The sequence below is a fragment of the Oncorhynchus mykiss genome, chromosome 28, assembly GCF_013265735.2.
Source record: "Oncorhynchus mykiss isolate Arlee chromosome 28, USDA_OmykA_1.1, whole genome shotgun sequence".
In the NCBI taxonomy this organism is placed as follows: domain Eukaryota; kingdom Metazoa; phylum Chordata; class Actinopteri; order Salmoniformes; family Salmonidae; genus Oncorhynchus; species Oncorhynchus mykiss.
The window spans coordinates 3,695,865-3,711,184 of NC_048592.1; the positions used below are offsets into that span (position 1 = coordinate 3,695,865).

Here is a 15,320-nt window from a genome sequence, read left to right on the forward strand (position 1 = left end):
TTGTACTTATACTGGCTTAGTAAGTGCTTGTGAACTTATGACATACTTGTTATGTTGAAGAGCAAGTTTATATAGTCTCTCACATTACTCATACATGCACCCACAGACACATACCGTAGGTTAGGCTACTCTCTCACTCATATGCACAGATACTCTCATACTCACACACAAACCTACCCTCAAACACACATCACTCACGCCTACACAATGCATACAGATTCTTGAATAATTGAGATGAACTCATCTTGATCTATTGTTGTCGGTTCACCCGTCTGCGTTGCTAAGGAATGAACACGGCCATTGTCCTCCTCTTCCCTTTTCCCTCAATCTGCAGACCGAGGCAGACGGGAACCGGGAGACCAGAGTCAAGGCATTGGTGAAAAACTGGGCCAGAGAAAGGGCTCCTTTTAAGGAGGGGACCATTTTGAGGGAGGAGGTCAGCATTGGGGAAGTTGTTGAAGCCGTGGGCTAGCACAGCACCAGGATAGTTCTGAGTGACGAGCACATGGAAGGGGATCCCCAAGATCAAGAGGAGGATTCTGAAGCCCAGAGGAGAGCCTCTTCCCCTCAGTCCTCTGTGCTATGGGAGAAGTGTATCCGGCAGAGTATCTTTGTGGACCTGAGTGAGGATGAGAGTCTCCACTTCAGTGACCTGGAGGGCTCCTTCACGGTGCATCTCTCCCAGGCAGAGTCGGCTATCTCAGGGAACAGCATCCATCTCAGTGGTAAGACTTACGCTGTCAACTTGCAATTACTCTAGAAACACCATTGTTATACTTCAGCAATTTCATTGTAAAAAAATATATAACAGCTGTAGGCTATGTAACAATATCATGCCAATCTATAAAATGACTGTAGCATACTGTTCCTATGAATACTTCACAACTTCTTACTCTCTGTCATTCATAGAGAACTTAGAGCTGTCAGTGTCTGACTCTGGGGAGTCCTCCACAGAGAGCAGTAGCTGTGTCAGTGGCCAGAGTGAGAGAGTGGTGGAGGGTAAGACCAAGAGCAGTGGGAAGTGGGTGTCTGCCCAGAGACCCAACACTGAGCAGGAGCAGACCATCTGGGAGTATGAGAACGCAGGAGACACCTCCGATGAAGAACAGGAGGACCTTCCACATGACGGGGACCTGGGAAGCCAGTACATTAAGCCCTCAACCAATGACAGTCACAAGTCTGAGGAGAATTGCAAAATAGCTGATGTTCTATCAAAAGACCAAGCTGGAGCATTGCATTCAAGACACAATGTTAGAGATCATTTTGATTTGCCAGCAATGGTTGGAGAGATCAATATCATACAAGGTCACATGCAAATTGAAGTCAACACTATGAACCATGTATCTATAACTCCACCCGAGGGAGAGGGTAAAGGAGCTTTTTTTTACTCTACAAAACCAGAGGCTGTTCCCACATGCAGTAGTCCTGTCTGTAAAGTCCCACACCCAGACATCACCCAGCTGCTGCTCCGTCACTTTTCCCAGGATGAGCTGTTCTGCTCAGGCAGTCTGATCGAGGCAGAGACCCTGCCGGAGGTGTCCCTTCTGGAGAGCATGGACGAGACAGTGCTGAGCAGGGGCCCATTGCACAGGAGCACAGGGAGCCCCAATAATAATAATAGTGGAGGAGCCCCACGACGCAGCAGCACAGGGGGACCCAGCAGCGAGAGTGAGAGGAGTCAGAGCCTACAGGAAGAAGATGAAGGGAAGAGTGTTCAAATGAGTCCAAGAAAAAACCTGGAGGAGAAAAATGGAAGTAGGACTGCCTCAGAGGGAAAGAACACACGGAGTGCTGAGTCTTACAGCAGTGACGTCAACTCTCCTCAATATAGTGGCATATCAACCAGTAAAAGGGAAGTCCCTGAACAGGACAATAATGGTAGCAATGGTTCAGACCTAACCAAAGAGGAAGATGAGAATGATGAAGATGAGGAGGAAGACCAAATCTGTAGAGGTCCCCTGGTCAGAACCAGGTCTTTCAGCGAATTAAAGTATGGACAGGGCCAAGTCCACTACCCACTCCCTGACTTCTCCAAGGTGGCTCCCAAAGTGAAAATCCCGAAGAGTACCAGTGTTCCGGTGAGACCTGTCAGTCAGTCTCCCAGCTTCCTCAGAGCTCAGTCCTCGCCAGGCATGCTGGGTAAGTCCTCTGCTTTGGAGGTGATCCACAGAGTGATGGAGGACTCTATTCAGCCCTCAGAGAGACCCTACGTGTTTCGAGACCAGGACAAGCAGACAGAAACCTCCCCAGGACTGGCGCGTCACCTACAGGTGAGTCATCATGTTCAGTAGTTTAGCTCACACACCGCTATACAAATGCGTCATACATCCTTCATCCAGAAGACATCTTTCTCTTTTAGGCTGAATACGATAAACTAATGACTAAGTATGCAGAGGCTGAGAACCTCCTTGATCAGATGAGACTGGGGACAAAAGTAAGCCTTCAGAATGTTTTCTCTTTTTAAACACTTCTTTCTCTATGGTCTTTCTGTTCTTTCATCTCATTAAATATAGTCTTAAGACAGCCTTCTTATTCTTGTCAATTTGGACTGAATTTATCTCAAAATGTGTCAACAAATTAGAATCAAGCGCCCTCTGACCTTACCCTGGATTTTGACTGTGGTGACCAACAAGACCTTCCGGGTCCTGGTGGAAGCCATTTTGGATCTATGCTCTTCCCCAACCCCCCATCTCCTACAGGTAAGATGCTATCTCTGACATCTGATATTATGACAGGTCCTCTCTCTGTTACAAATTACCTGGCCAAGAGCCACCGGTTTCCTTAGTGGCAAATGGGGTCTGATGACATAAGATTCTGGTTACACTCAGTCACAACTAGCCTGTCATAAGAGTGAGGATTCCAGAAAAAAAAGACGACACAAATATATTATACAACCAGTTTACATGAGATGATGCAACCTTATCAATGACATGAGTAATTCCTCATTAAATTAAAACAATTTCACACAAAATCATCATCAATTAGAAATAACATACTTTCCATTTTCAATGCTGTAGAATTTAGGCCATAACATACGTTGGATCTGCATCGTTTCAGCTTTTGTTGTGTTTGCAGGACAATGTACTGATGGCCCAAATCAACAAAACCACTCTAAACAGCCTAGCACTTCTCCGACCCAGACTGACCAACAGAGTGAAGGGGAAAGGATGACCAGGGAGTTGAGGGATATTATCAGTCAGTTTTTGCAGAAGGTAACCTGGAAAACATACCAAAGCTGTATAGTGGTGCATTATCATTTAAATGGTACTGAATTATAAACACTTATTTTTATTACAGGTGGATGAATTCAAAATGTGTCTGACCACAATGTCAATTGCTATTGAAGAGCAAGAAATGGTAAATGGATCTTCGTTACTTTCAGTCTTTTTCTGTTCAGGACTGTATTCTGGGTGATGTGATTATAAAGATGTTTTAACAATTGTAACTTATAATAAGAGTTGATTCTCATTTCCTTTATTCTATAAGCAGAGTATGTTGTTATGTAATTCATAACGTTGTGTTGTTTTCCAGGTGTTTAAAAGTATGATGGATTCCCAGGACCAGCTGGAGAGGCGGTACATCAGTAAGAAGGAGGAGCACAGAACTCTGGAGATGCAGAACTACTTTGGCCTGGCCAGGAACACAGGCCAGTTTGACCCCGAAAGGTTAGATGTCAACTGATTAATCTTATTGTGTGTGAGGAGTTTGAGTTAAACAGTATATCTGCGTGACTCACGCTATAGGGCCACCCAGAACTGTACTGTGCTGGCTCGGCTATTTTCTTTTCACATAGACCTTTCCGTGCGGTTCCAGCAACAATGGTAGATGTGTAACTAGGTCAGCTCAGTAGCCTGCAGCTTGGCTTGGCACAGTTTAGCCCTAAAGTGTGTGTGAATTAGGCAGTTCTGTCTAAAACCAGAAACAGACTGACACCCAGGCTAGGTTTGTGTAGAATTCAGCATGATGTGAGGGGTATTTTATGCACATTGTCGGTTCTTTTTGTGTGTGAAGGCAGGTGGAGGGGGAGATATTCAGGATAGGGATGCATCTAGAGGACATTAAAGAGCTGATTGACAGGAACGTGCGTGAGCAGCAGCTCTCCCCACCCCACTCATCCTCCACACTCCTGTCACTGTGTGGTGGTCCCAGTCTCCCTGGTCTGCTCACCCCCTCACTTCCACCACCCATGCATGAGGTAACACACTCACTTACTCATAGCATAGCTGTTCATTCGCTGCTTTGCCCTTTATTTGCTTGCTCACTCTTTCACTCACTCACTCACTCACTCACTCACTCACTCACTCACTCACTCACATACCTTAATGATTACTGCATAAATGCATGTACTTACAAGCCTTTTACCAAGTAGTTATATAGATTATTGCGCTGTTAGTTACACTGGTATAAGACTCTGTAATAGAGGTCGACCGATTAATCGGAATGGCCGACCAATGTCTTTCTTAAAATCAATACACAGAAGTATATATTTTGAAACCTGCATATTTAGCTAAAAGAAATCCAGGTTAGCAGGCAATATTAACCAGGTGAAATTGTGTCACTTGCGTTCATTGCACGCAGAGTCAGGGTATATGCAACAGTTTGGGCCGCCTGGCTCATTGCGAACTAATTTGCCAGAATTTTACGTAATTATGACATAACATTGAAGGTTGTACAATGTAACAAGAATATTTAGACTTAGGGATGCCACCCGTTAGATAAAATACAGAACAGTTCCGTATTTCACTGAAATAAATAAACGTTTTGTTTTTTCGAAATCATAGTTTCCGGATTCGACCATATTAATGACCAAAGGCTCGTATTTCTGTGTGTTATGTTATCATTAAGTCTATGATTTGATATTTGATAGAGCAGTCTGACTGAGCGATGATAGGCAGCAGCAGGCTCGTAAGCATTCATTCAAACAGCACTTTCGTGCGTTTTGCCAGCAGCTCTTCGCAAGCACAGCGCTGTTTATGACTTCAAGCCGATCAGCCTAATGGCTGGTGTAACCGATGTGAAATGGCTAGCTAGTTAGCGGGGTGCGCGCTAATAGCGTTTCAAACGTCACTCGCTCTGAGACTTGGAGTGGTTGTTCCCCTTGCTCTGCATGGGTAACGCTGCTTCGAGGGTGGCTGTTGTCGATGTGTTCCTGCTCGAGCCCAGGGAGGAGCGAGGAGAGGGACGGAAGCTATACTGTTACACTGGCAATACTAAAGTGCATATAAGAACATCCAATAGTCAAAGGTAAATTAAATACAAATGGTATAGAGAGAAATAGTCCTATAAATACAATAATAACTACAACCTAAAACCTCATACCTTGGAATATTGAAGTCTCATGTTAAAAGGAACCACCAACTTTCATGTTCTTAGCAAGGAACTCGAACGTTAGCTTTTTTACATATTGCACTTTTACTTAACTTTTACTTCTTTTGCATTATTTAAACCAAATTGAACATGTTTCATTATTTATTTGAGGCTAAATTGATTTTTATTGATGTATTATATTAAGTTAAAATAAGTGTTCATTCAGTATTGTTGTAATTGTCATTATTACAAATAAAACATGTAAAAATTGTGCGATTAATCGGTATCGGCGTAATCAACTAAGGGACTAATTGCACCATCTACGTTTCCTTCATCTTAAATGCATGCATGTGAGACGTGTTTGTGTGAGCAACATGAGCTGTGGATGCACGTGTTCTGTGCAGCAGTAGTCCTGATGAACAGGGCTACATTTAATTCCCAAAAGTTGCGTCCTCTCCTCGGCCCCCCGTTCACTCCCCCTCACAGATCTGGTAGGACTGAGTAGTTGAAAGCTAGGAGGAACAATACCTTATCCCCATCTGTGGAGGGGACAACTTTGTAGAATTAAATGCAGCCCAAGTCCTTGTTTTGAAAGTGGAGGCGTGTCCAGCGCTCTAATTGAGCGACAATCATTTCCGATGTCGCTCATGTTTCACAGTGAGGACACATTAGCTACTCAAAATGTGTTCTCCTCTTATCAACCTCTCTGTGGTCAGGGTCTCACATTACAGATTCCAGGCCCCTGTTTTTCCACTGGGGGTTATGAGACAGTGGAGAGGGAGGAAGATGAGGAGGATGAGGAAGAGGCCAGTGAGGTCCATAGACATGATGGTTTAGACCAGAGCTGTGATCTCACACCTGCTGACCCCCAACTGAACAGCACAGGACACAGCAGTGTCAGTCTACGGTACTCATCACGCCTCTGAGTTGCTCAATAAGACTATAAATTCATGGGTTTCTTCACTGTGCAATACTACACTGTGTACCATCTACATTCCTGCAATACTACACTGTGTACCATCTACATTCCTGCAATACTATACTGTGTACCATCTACATTCCTGCAATACTACATTGTGTACCATCTACATTCCTGCAGTACTACACTGTGTACCATCTACATTCCTGCAGTACTACACTGTGTACCATCTACATTCCTGCAGTACTACACTGTGTACCATCTACATTCCTGCAATACTACACTGTGTACCATCTACATTCCTGCAGTACTACACTGTGTACCATCTACATTCCTGAAATACTACACTGTGTACCATCTACATTCCTGCAGTACTACACTGTGTACCATCTACATTCCTGCAATACTACACTGTGTACCATCTACATACAGTACTTGTGTTTTTATGCCTTATGACATCAAGTAGAAATCCTGTCTTGGGGAGTGATATTATCTGTCATTTCCATTACATTGACATCGATGGCAGTTATTGTACCTGCGGTACATGAATGGCTTTAGATTCAGATATTCAGAAAGTCATGTAGACTGATATCAGGCACACTTCTGGCCCTCCCATGGGGGATAATGTTCCATCCGGGCACAAAGGTGGTGTTGGGTTCCATTAGCAGTAGGAACAGTTTGTTTTAGTCGCTGTGTTTCTGTCTGTTCCCCCGGAGGCTCTCACAGGGCTCCCTGGAGACAGTGGACATCACCAACACGGAGGAACAGGAGGAGGAAGAAGAGGAGAGGAGCTGGACCTGCTCGGGCCTATCTGAGCGGATAGCTCGTGATAGGGTTCTGCAGTATTTGGCTCTCCAGAACCCAGGATTTCGAGACAGACTTTGGACAACTGAAAGGTTAGTGTTTTGGCATTTGAGTGTACTGTACTAGATAAGTAAACAAGCTAACCAATTCAATATTCACCTCAAGACAACTCTTTTCTTTATAATGTAGCAGATGTGCATAATGTATGGACCACACAACTAATCCCCACTCTAGTGTAATTGATACAGTTGTGGTTATTTGATGTGGTGATTTCAGAAATACCATAGTAAGAGATGGTGTGCTGTCTTATATTGCAAAACTGACACGTCAAACATTCCTGAAAGGTCTGTGGGACAAGTATTTACCAATGAATTTTTATTTTGACCGTGTATTGTTGTCGTTGTTACTGTAGCCTGCAGCAGAGTCCCCTGAGCCCAGACTGTGACCTGGGAGGGAGTGTGAGTCTGGCTTTAGAGGTTTCCTGTTCCTCTTGTCTGAAGAGCCAGTCCCAGAGCATCACAGACCACACTCTCACCACTTCCCAGGTATCTTCTATGACTTATATTAGCTGTCCCATGTTTATTTCTGTATTTACTCTAACTCCCTAGCCAATAGCACAGACCATTGTAATATTGTACAGTAGCTACATGGATGTTACTTTTTGTTGCAGAGAATAGTGAGTCCAGAGACAGACAGTGGGATAGGGAGCTCTGACTTGAGTCTCCAAGCCACAGGACTTTCTCAACCAAAACTCCATACAGAAAGGTACAGGCACGCACATCCATACAACTGCTTACAGGCTGACTGAAAAAGTCAATGTTTCATGTTTATTATGTTGTTACGATCCAACCTCAGGCTCCAGCTCCAGCCTGATGGGAATTCCAATCCTATCAGTATGAGTGACAGTGAAGGCTCCTGCACCAACCTGCAGACCACTATGCATCAACCTGTACAGGTGGGAGAGAGGAGACCCAACGCGCAGGGAAATGTCCATTCAGCTGGGCTGACCGGAAAAGCGACACCTAGCCTGCAGTCTACTGTCCATCTGACTAGGGATATTGGAGAGAGGAGACCCAGCCTACAGACACCTGCTGAGCTGCAGCTTTGCACCACTGCGGTGACCAGCACTACTCAGAGTGTACCTGCCGGACTGCATGGTGAGTGATGAGGAATCACAGAGTGTCTGCTGTGGTCGTAGTGAAAGTATAGACGTTATTCAGTAGACAGTACAGCAGAGAAAACACTGAACGAAATGATCTAATATACACACAGAGGGTGAATCCCACACTGCCAGTCAGCTCAGTCATCACGGCCCTGACTGCCCATTCAAAACCTCCCATAGCATCACCATGGATATGCCACAGAGAGACTGCCACTCCCACACCTGTTCCTGTCACAGGTCAGTCTCAAAGTACTGAGTATTCAAAACCTCCCATAGCATCACCATGGATATGCCACAGAGAGACTGCCACTCCCACACCTGTTCCTGTCACAGGTCAGTCTCAAAGTACTGAGTATTCAACTCAAGAGTCAACTTTAACATATGAAATTGGTAACCAAGTCAGGCTGCCAGTTAATACCTCATAGAGGCCAAAACATATTGTTTTTGAGTTGGCCAACCCCTCTCTCTCTCTCTCCAGTTCGGCCATCCAGGCCCTGCAGTCGGAGGTGTCCCAGCTGAAGAGAGACCTGAAGGAGGGTCTGGTCCAGCTGCCACACCTCTCCCAGAGGATGGATTATCTGACCTCCAGATGCAGGCAGAACAGAGACAGAAGACCCAAGACCCGGCCCAGAACACACCACAAACCAGCAGGGAGCAGACAGAGTCTGACCAACACCAACTCCAAGATAGAAGACTGGATCTCCTCAGATATGGACCCCAGCAAGAGCAAAGGTACCTTACTAACCGGGTTAATGTACTGGGAGTGTAATCCAAACCAAGTTGCTAACAACAATGCTATTTTGCATCAGGGTTGATGCCTGCCTATGTCTAATGCAGTAGTACAGGGTTCCCAAGTTGGCAGCAGATTTGATTTCCCCCCCCCCCCAAGTTTTCTGAACAAAAACTAAAAATATAAATATATTTAAGTAAGACTGAAATCACCAGGAAATCAGTTCCAAGTGATTTTAACTTAGGACATCTGTTCCCAAGTATTCCCACACATAAATGTAGAGGAATATGTGATTGTATCCCAATGTAATAAAGGTTTGAATAGCAAAGGTGTATACAGCAGTAGTTACTGTATATACAGAGCATTGGGAAAGTATTCAGACCCCTTGACTTTTTACACATTTTGTTACGTAACAGCCTTATTCTGAAATGGATTAAATAAAAATGATCAGGAATCTACACACAATACCCCATAATGACAAAGCTAAAACTGTTTTTTTAAACATTTTTGCAAATGTATTAAATATTTAAAAAACAAAATACCTTATTTACATACGTATTCAGACCCTTTGCTATCAGACTCGAAATTGAGCTCAGGTGCATCCTGTTTCCATTGATCATCCTTGAGATGTTTGTACAACTTGATCCACCTGTGGTAAATTCAATTGATTGGACATGATTTGGAAAGGCACACACCTGTCTATATAAGGTCCCACAGTTTACAGTGCATGTCAAAGCAAAAACCAAGCCATGAGGTCGAAGGAATTGTCCGTAGAGCTCCGAGATAGGTTTGTGTTGAGGCACAGATCTGGGGAAGGATACCAAAACATTTCTGCAGCATTGAAGGTCCCCAAGAACACAGTGGCCTCCATCATTCTTAAATGGAAGAAGTTTGGAACCACCAAGACTTCCTAGAGCTGGCCGCCCGGCCAAACTGAGCAATCGGGGGAGAAAGGCCTTGGTTAAGGAGGTGACCAAGAACCCGATTGTCAGTCTGACAGAGCTCTAGAGTTCCTCTGGAAATGGGAGAACCTTCCATAAGGACGACCATCTGCAGCACTCCACCAATCAGGCCTTTATAGTAGAGTGGCCAGGCGGAAGCCACTCCTCAGTAAAAAGGCACATGACAGCCCACTTGGAGTTTGCCAAAAGGCACCTAAAGACTCTCTCAGACCATGAGAAACAAGATTCTTAGGTCTGATGAAACCAAGCTTGAACACTTTGGCCTGAATGCCATGCATCACTTCTGGAGGAAACCTGGCACCATCCCTACTGTGAAGCATGGTGGTGGCAGCTTCATGCTGTGGGGATGTTTTTCAGCCGCAGGGACTGGGAGACTAGTCAGGGTTGAGGGAAAGATGGACAGAGCAAAGTACAGAGAGATTATTGATGAAAACCTGCTCCAGAGCGCTCAGGACCTCAGACTGGGGCGAAGGTTCACCTTCCAACAGAACAATGACCTTAATCACACAGCCAAGACAATGCAGGAGTGGCTTCATGACAAGTCTCTGAATGTCCTTGAGTGGCCCAGACAGAGCCCGGACTTGAACCCAATCGAACATCTCTGGAGAGACCTGAAAATAGCTGTGCAGTGACGCTCCCCATACAACCTGACAGAGCTTGAGAGGATCTGCAGAGAAGAATGGGAGAGACTCCCCAAATACAGGTGTGCCAAGCTTGCAGCATCATACCCAAGAAGACTAGATGCTGTAATCGCTGCTAAAAGGTGCTTCAACAAAGTACTGAGTAAAAGGTCTGAATACTAATGGGAATGTGATATTTCCATTTTTTATTTGTAATACATTTGCAAAAATTTCTAAAATCCAGTTTTTGCTTTGTCATTATGGGGTATTGTGTGGAGATTGATGAGGTTTAAAAAAAAACTATTTCAGCAATTTTAGATTAACAAAATGTGGGAAAAGTCAAGGGGTCTGAATACTTTCCGAAGGCACCGTATATGTAGGTCATTGTATGTGTATAATGTGCTTTTAATGTCGTACACCACTTGTGAACAAACTTACAATCCCCTTGTATGTGGTCGTTTTCTCTAGGTACAGACAGTGTGGAGTCGGACCGGTCTGGGATCATGCTGCCATTCCACAGTACACCACTAGGTGGCAGGAGAGGAAGCAGCAAGCCCTACTCCTGCTCAGATGGACCAGTGAAACCCCAGAGCAGAAAACCCTTGAATACAGGTTGGTGGTGCTGGTGTTGACTTTCTGCTTATGGGTCTAAAATAAACGGAACAATTGCAAAAAACAAGAGTGATTCTTACATTATATTTAACAAAATATTAAATCAGTTGCTGAGTCAGATTTTGGTACTTCAGCTTGCAGAATTTGCATTAAAGTTGTATTTGGTGGTCATAAAGGCAGTTGTGTGTGTTTCTACATGTAATTGTCTGTTGGTGTTATGTATTATGTCATGTTTTATGTGGACCCCAGGAAAGGTAGATGCAGCTTTGGCTGTAGCTAATTGGGATCCTAATAAAATACTAAATACTAAAATCCCTTTTAGCATCAGAGGAGAACCGTTCTCTGGAGACCTCCAATCTCACCCATCCCAGTCCTCCAGCACTCTGGCACTCATACAAGAACTTCAGCTACAGATCTCCACGTAAGGACCAGCAACAAGCCCCTGTGACCCTGCCATGACCGTGTATCATTCTGACTACTTTACCCATTTCAACATGTAAACATTGGAACAGATTCGTCAGGGTTGTAATGTTGATTCTGTCTTTTTTCATTGTAGCACCACCAGGTGACATGGAGAATGTCTACTCTAAGGGCAGGTATCCTCTCTCCTCTCAGCCTCTACAGAAGCCTCTGTTGCAAGTCAACTATGGCTCCTCCTGCAGTTTACCTGCAGGGTAAGATATGGTTTCATAATTTATTGCCATAATCTTATTTGAATCCATATTTATCCTCCATATTGCTTGAACCTTCATCAGTGAAGGTGAAAGAGAAGAACTGAGATGCTTCCCAGGATTGCCTACTTCTACACTACTGTACTCATGCTCTCGCTCTTCTCCGTGGGTCTCAACAGTTTCAAAGTGCGAGAGCAGCAGTCTGTCTCCCACCACCGGAGGCGCTCTACCCAGTCAGACTCAGCACTGCTGCCCAGCAACGTGTACTTTCAGCAGACCTTTCCCCCAGCTCTCAGCCCCCCCAGGACTGGGGTCATAGCCAGCAGGCACAAAGTCAGCAGGGTGAGCCTGTCCACATGGAAAACATTCTTTCATATCAATGGGTGCCAGTAATGTTTTACTTGTATTTACTGAGAAATGATTAGTGGTACTATTTAACTTGTAACAATTTAGCACATCTGGTACTCGTACTGCACAGTTTTTGTTTGTGTTTGATTTAATTTGACAAAGAATTATAATCCTAAAAGAACCAAGGAGCTTTTTGTAGGTTATTATCATTTCATGTCAGAAGCGTTTTCTATGCCTTTTGTAAGTAAATTAAAGGTGACTGAGATACAAGCGTAACCTTAAACTGTTGTTGTTTGTCTTAGGATGAGGACATCAACAGGACATTGGACAGGGCTATCGAGGCAGCCCGCATTATGAAGAGGACCACTGATAGGATGGCCAAGAGCCTGTCAGCTGACCTTGCCAAGGTTGAGCTGTACAGGAAGTTACACGGCCTTCACCCATTGACAGGGAGGAACAATACTGGCTCATAACACTCTAATTGACACACTGGAGATACTGCTGCTACTATAGGGCTGGTCCAAGATTAGCTAACCAGTGAATTCAGCAGGGATTATTTTGTATACAGGTGAAGTCGGGAAGTTGACATACACCTTAGCCAAATACATTTAAACTCAGTTTTTCACAATTCCTGACATTTAGTCCTAGTAAAAAATTCCCTGTTTTAGGTCAGTTAGGATCACCACTTTATTTTAAGAATGTGAAATGTCAGAATAATAGTAGAGAGAATTATTTATTTCAGCTTTTATTTATTTCATCACATTCCTAGTGGGTCAGAAGTTTACATACACTCAATTAGTATTTGATAGGATTGCCTTTAAATTGTTTAACTTGGGTCAAACGTTGTGGGTAGCCTTCCACAAGCTTCCCACTATAAGGGTGAATAGGGTAGGGTGAATTTTGGCCCATTCCTCCTGACAGAGCTGGTGTAACTGAGTCAGGTTTGAAGGCCTCCTTGCTCACACATGCTTTTTCAGTTCTGCCCACACATTTTCTATAGGATTGAGGTCAGGGCTTTGTGATGGTCACTCCAATACCTTGACTTTGTTGTCCTTAAGCCATTTTGCCACAACTTTGGAAGTATGCTTGGGGTCATTGTCCATTTGGAAGACCCATTTGCGACCAAGCTTAACTTCCTGACTGATGTCTTGAGATGTTGCTTCAATTTATCCACATAATTTTCCTGCCTCATGATGCCATCTATTTTGTGAAGTGCACCAGTCCCTCCTGCAGCAAAGCACCCCCACAACATGATGCTGCCACCCCCGTGCTTCACGGTTGGGATGGTGTTCTTCGGTTTGCAAGCCTCCCCCTTTTTCCTCCAAACATAATGATGGTCATTATGGCCAAACAGTTCTATTTTTGTTTCATTGGACCAGAGGACATTTCTCCCCAAAATATGATCTTTGTGCAGTTTCAAAACAAAGTCTGGCTTTTTATGGTGGTTTTGGAGCAGTGGCCTCTTCCTTGCTGAGCAGCCTTTCAGATGATGTCGATATAGGACTCGTTTTATTGTGGATATAGATACTTTGTACCTGTTTCCTCCAGCACCTTCACAAGGTCCTTTGCTGTTGTTCTGGGATTGGTTTTCATTTTTTACACCAAAGTACGTTCATCTCTAGGAGACAGAACGCGTCTCCTTCCTGAGCAGTATGACGGCTGCGTGGTCCCATGGTGTTTATACTTGCGTACTATTGTTTGTACAGATGAACGTGGTACCTTCATTTGGAAATTGCTCCCAAAGATGAACCAGACTTGTGGTCTACAATTATTTTTCTGAAGTCTTGACTGATTTCTTTTGATTTTCCCATGATGTCAAGCAGAGGCACTGAGTTTGAAGGTAGGCCTTGAAATACATCCACGGGTACACCTCCAATTGACTCAAATAATGTAAATTATCCTATCAGAAGCTTCTAAAGCCATGACATCATTTTCTGGAATTTTCCAAGCTGTTTAAAGGCACAGTCAACTTAGTGTATGTAAACTTCTGACCCACTGGAATTGTGATACAGTGAATTATAGAAAAAATCTGTAAACAATTGTTGAAAAACTTACTTGTGTCATGCACAAAGTAGATGTCCTAACCAACTTGCCAAAACTATAGATTGATATCAAGAAATTAGTGGAGTGGTTGATGACCAAGTTTTAATGACTCCAACCTAAGTGTGTGTAAACTTCCCACTTCAACTGTAGATCATCCTCTTCCCTACCAGTTTCCCCTGGCTGCTGCTGTTCTCATCGGTCCTCCTCTTGGCTCATCTGAAAGGTAACAAGATAGAGGTGCAACTTGTCACTGGTTAGTTTAAGGGAAACTGCAGTTCCTTTGGACTTGTTTTAGGTTTGGGTCATTAAGAAATGCTAGTGGCCATGACTGAACTCAAACGTGAGTTGGTTTTCGGGTGTGGTTTGATGTGGTTGATTTGATTGTTAGCACCACCTGGCACGCTACAGAATGTTGTTTCATGTCTCCTTATATTCATATAGCCTAGGGGCTATGTAGCTTACAGAACATTATATAACAGAACATTATATAACTTAAGGGCCTATGCATTTTCAATGTTTTGATTACAGAACATTATATAACTTAAGTCCTATGTATTTTCAATGTTTTGTTCACCCACAATCTAACCACAAAGCTTGTCAACTTTTCCCCTGTCTTTCTGGCTGACGCCTTCCCTTCTAATTTCAAGTTAAACTTAGTTTATTTTTCATATATACATGGAGTGGACACAGTGAAATGAAATGCTTGCTTGCAGGTTAACCTCTAGAACCCCCCCCCCTAAATTACAATTAAACAGCTGTGAAAAAAAAAAAACTCATTCAAATATTTTACCAATTTAATAATGGGCAGTTTTTTAAAACAAATAGTTACATAGCCTATATGGAAATAACAAACATGAGACAAGCATTTTTGCCTGTAGAATGGAATAGGTTATAAGACCTCTATGAATAATATAATTGAGTCAATTCTACCACATCAACATTTCTGAAGTTAAACAGGGTTAACTATAATGTTGGAGTAAAGTTCAGCTTCAGTCCACAGGGGGGCACTCTGTGACTGTCAGAAGATATGTGCTTCAGTCAGAAAAACGTTCTCATCTCTTTGGTCTCAGCTAGCTAGCCAGTAGCTACCCTAGTGAATAGCCAGCCAAGACAGCTACAGATTTTATATTTTTTATTCAACC

The 15,320-nt window shown here is 43.6% G+C and overlaps 2 protein-coding genes across 2 annotated transcripts; both read left to right on the plus strand.

The window, feature by feature from the left end:
- The first annotated feature begins 339 nt into the window (after positions 1-339).
- aknad1 (AKNA domain containing 1) lies at positions 340-7,903 on the plus strand. Its single transcript, XM_036967071.1, has 9 exons — positions 340-725; positions 910-2,270; positions 2,360-2,434; positions 3,532-3,665; positions 4,012-4,195; positions 6,024-6,214; positions 6,943-7,122; positions 7,443-7,575; positions 7,886-7,903. Exons 1-9 carry the CDS (start codon positions 506-508, stop codon positions 7,901-7,903), a joined length of 2,496 nt encoding a protein of 831 aa, XP_036822966.1. The 5' UTR covers positions 340-505.
- Positions 6,033-12,788, plus strand: LOC110508363. The gene is made up of 12 exons (XM_036965961.1): positions 6,033-6,214; positions 6,943-7,122; positions 7,443-7,575; positions 7,701-7,795; positions 7,886-8,187; positions 8,303-8,525; positions 8,671-8,924; positions 10,973-11,116; positions 11,439-11,537; positions 11,673-11,790; positions 11,967-12,129; positions 12,438-12,788. The coding sequence occupies exons 6-12, from the start codon at positions 8,476-8,478 to the stop codon at positions 12,606-12,608; spliced, it is 999 nt and encodes a 332-aa protein (XP_036821856.1). The 5' UTR covers positions 6,033-6,214; positions 6,943-7,122; positions 7,443-7,575; positions 7,701-7,795; positions 7,886-8,187; positions 8,303-8,475; the 3' UTR covers positions 12,609-12,788.
- The last annotated feature ends 2,532 nt before the right edge of the window (positions 12,789-15,320 follow it).

Bases quoted from the DNA above. Each gene is read 5' to 3' on its own strand.
- aknad1 (XM_036967071.1), top strand. From the start codon at position 506: ATGGAAGGGGATCCCCAAGATCAAGAGGAGGATTCTGAAGCCCAGAGG. The intron at 3,666-4,011 runs GTTAGATGTCAA...TTGTGTGTGAAG, and splicing joins GGCCAGTTTGACCCCGAAAG to GCAGGTGGAGGGGGAGATAT. The intron at 6,215-6,942 runs GTACTCATCACG...GTTCCCCCGGAG, and splicing joins CACAGCAGTGTCAGTCTACG to GCTCTCACAGGGCTCCCTGG.
- LOC110508363 (XM_036965961.1), top strand. From the start codon at position 8,476: ATGGATATGCCACAGAGAGACTGCCACTCCCACACCTGTTCCTGTCAC. The intron at 8,526-8,670 runs GTCAGTCTCAAA...CTCTCTCTCCAG, and splicing joins CACACCTGTTCCTGTCACAG to TTCGGCCATCCAGGCCCTGC. The intron at 11,117-11,438 runs GTTGGTGGTGCT...AATCCCTTTTAG, and splicing joins CAGAAAACCCTTGAATACAG to CATCAGAGGAGAACCGTTCT.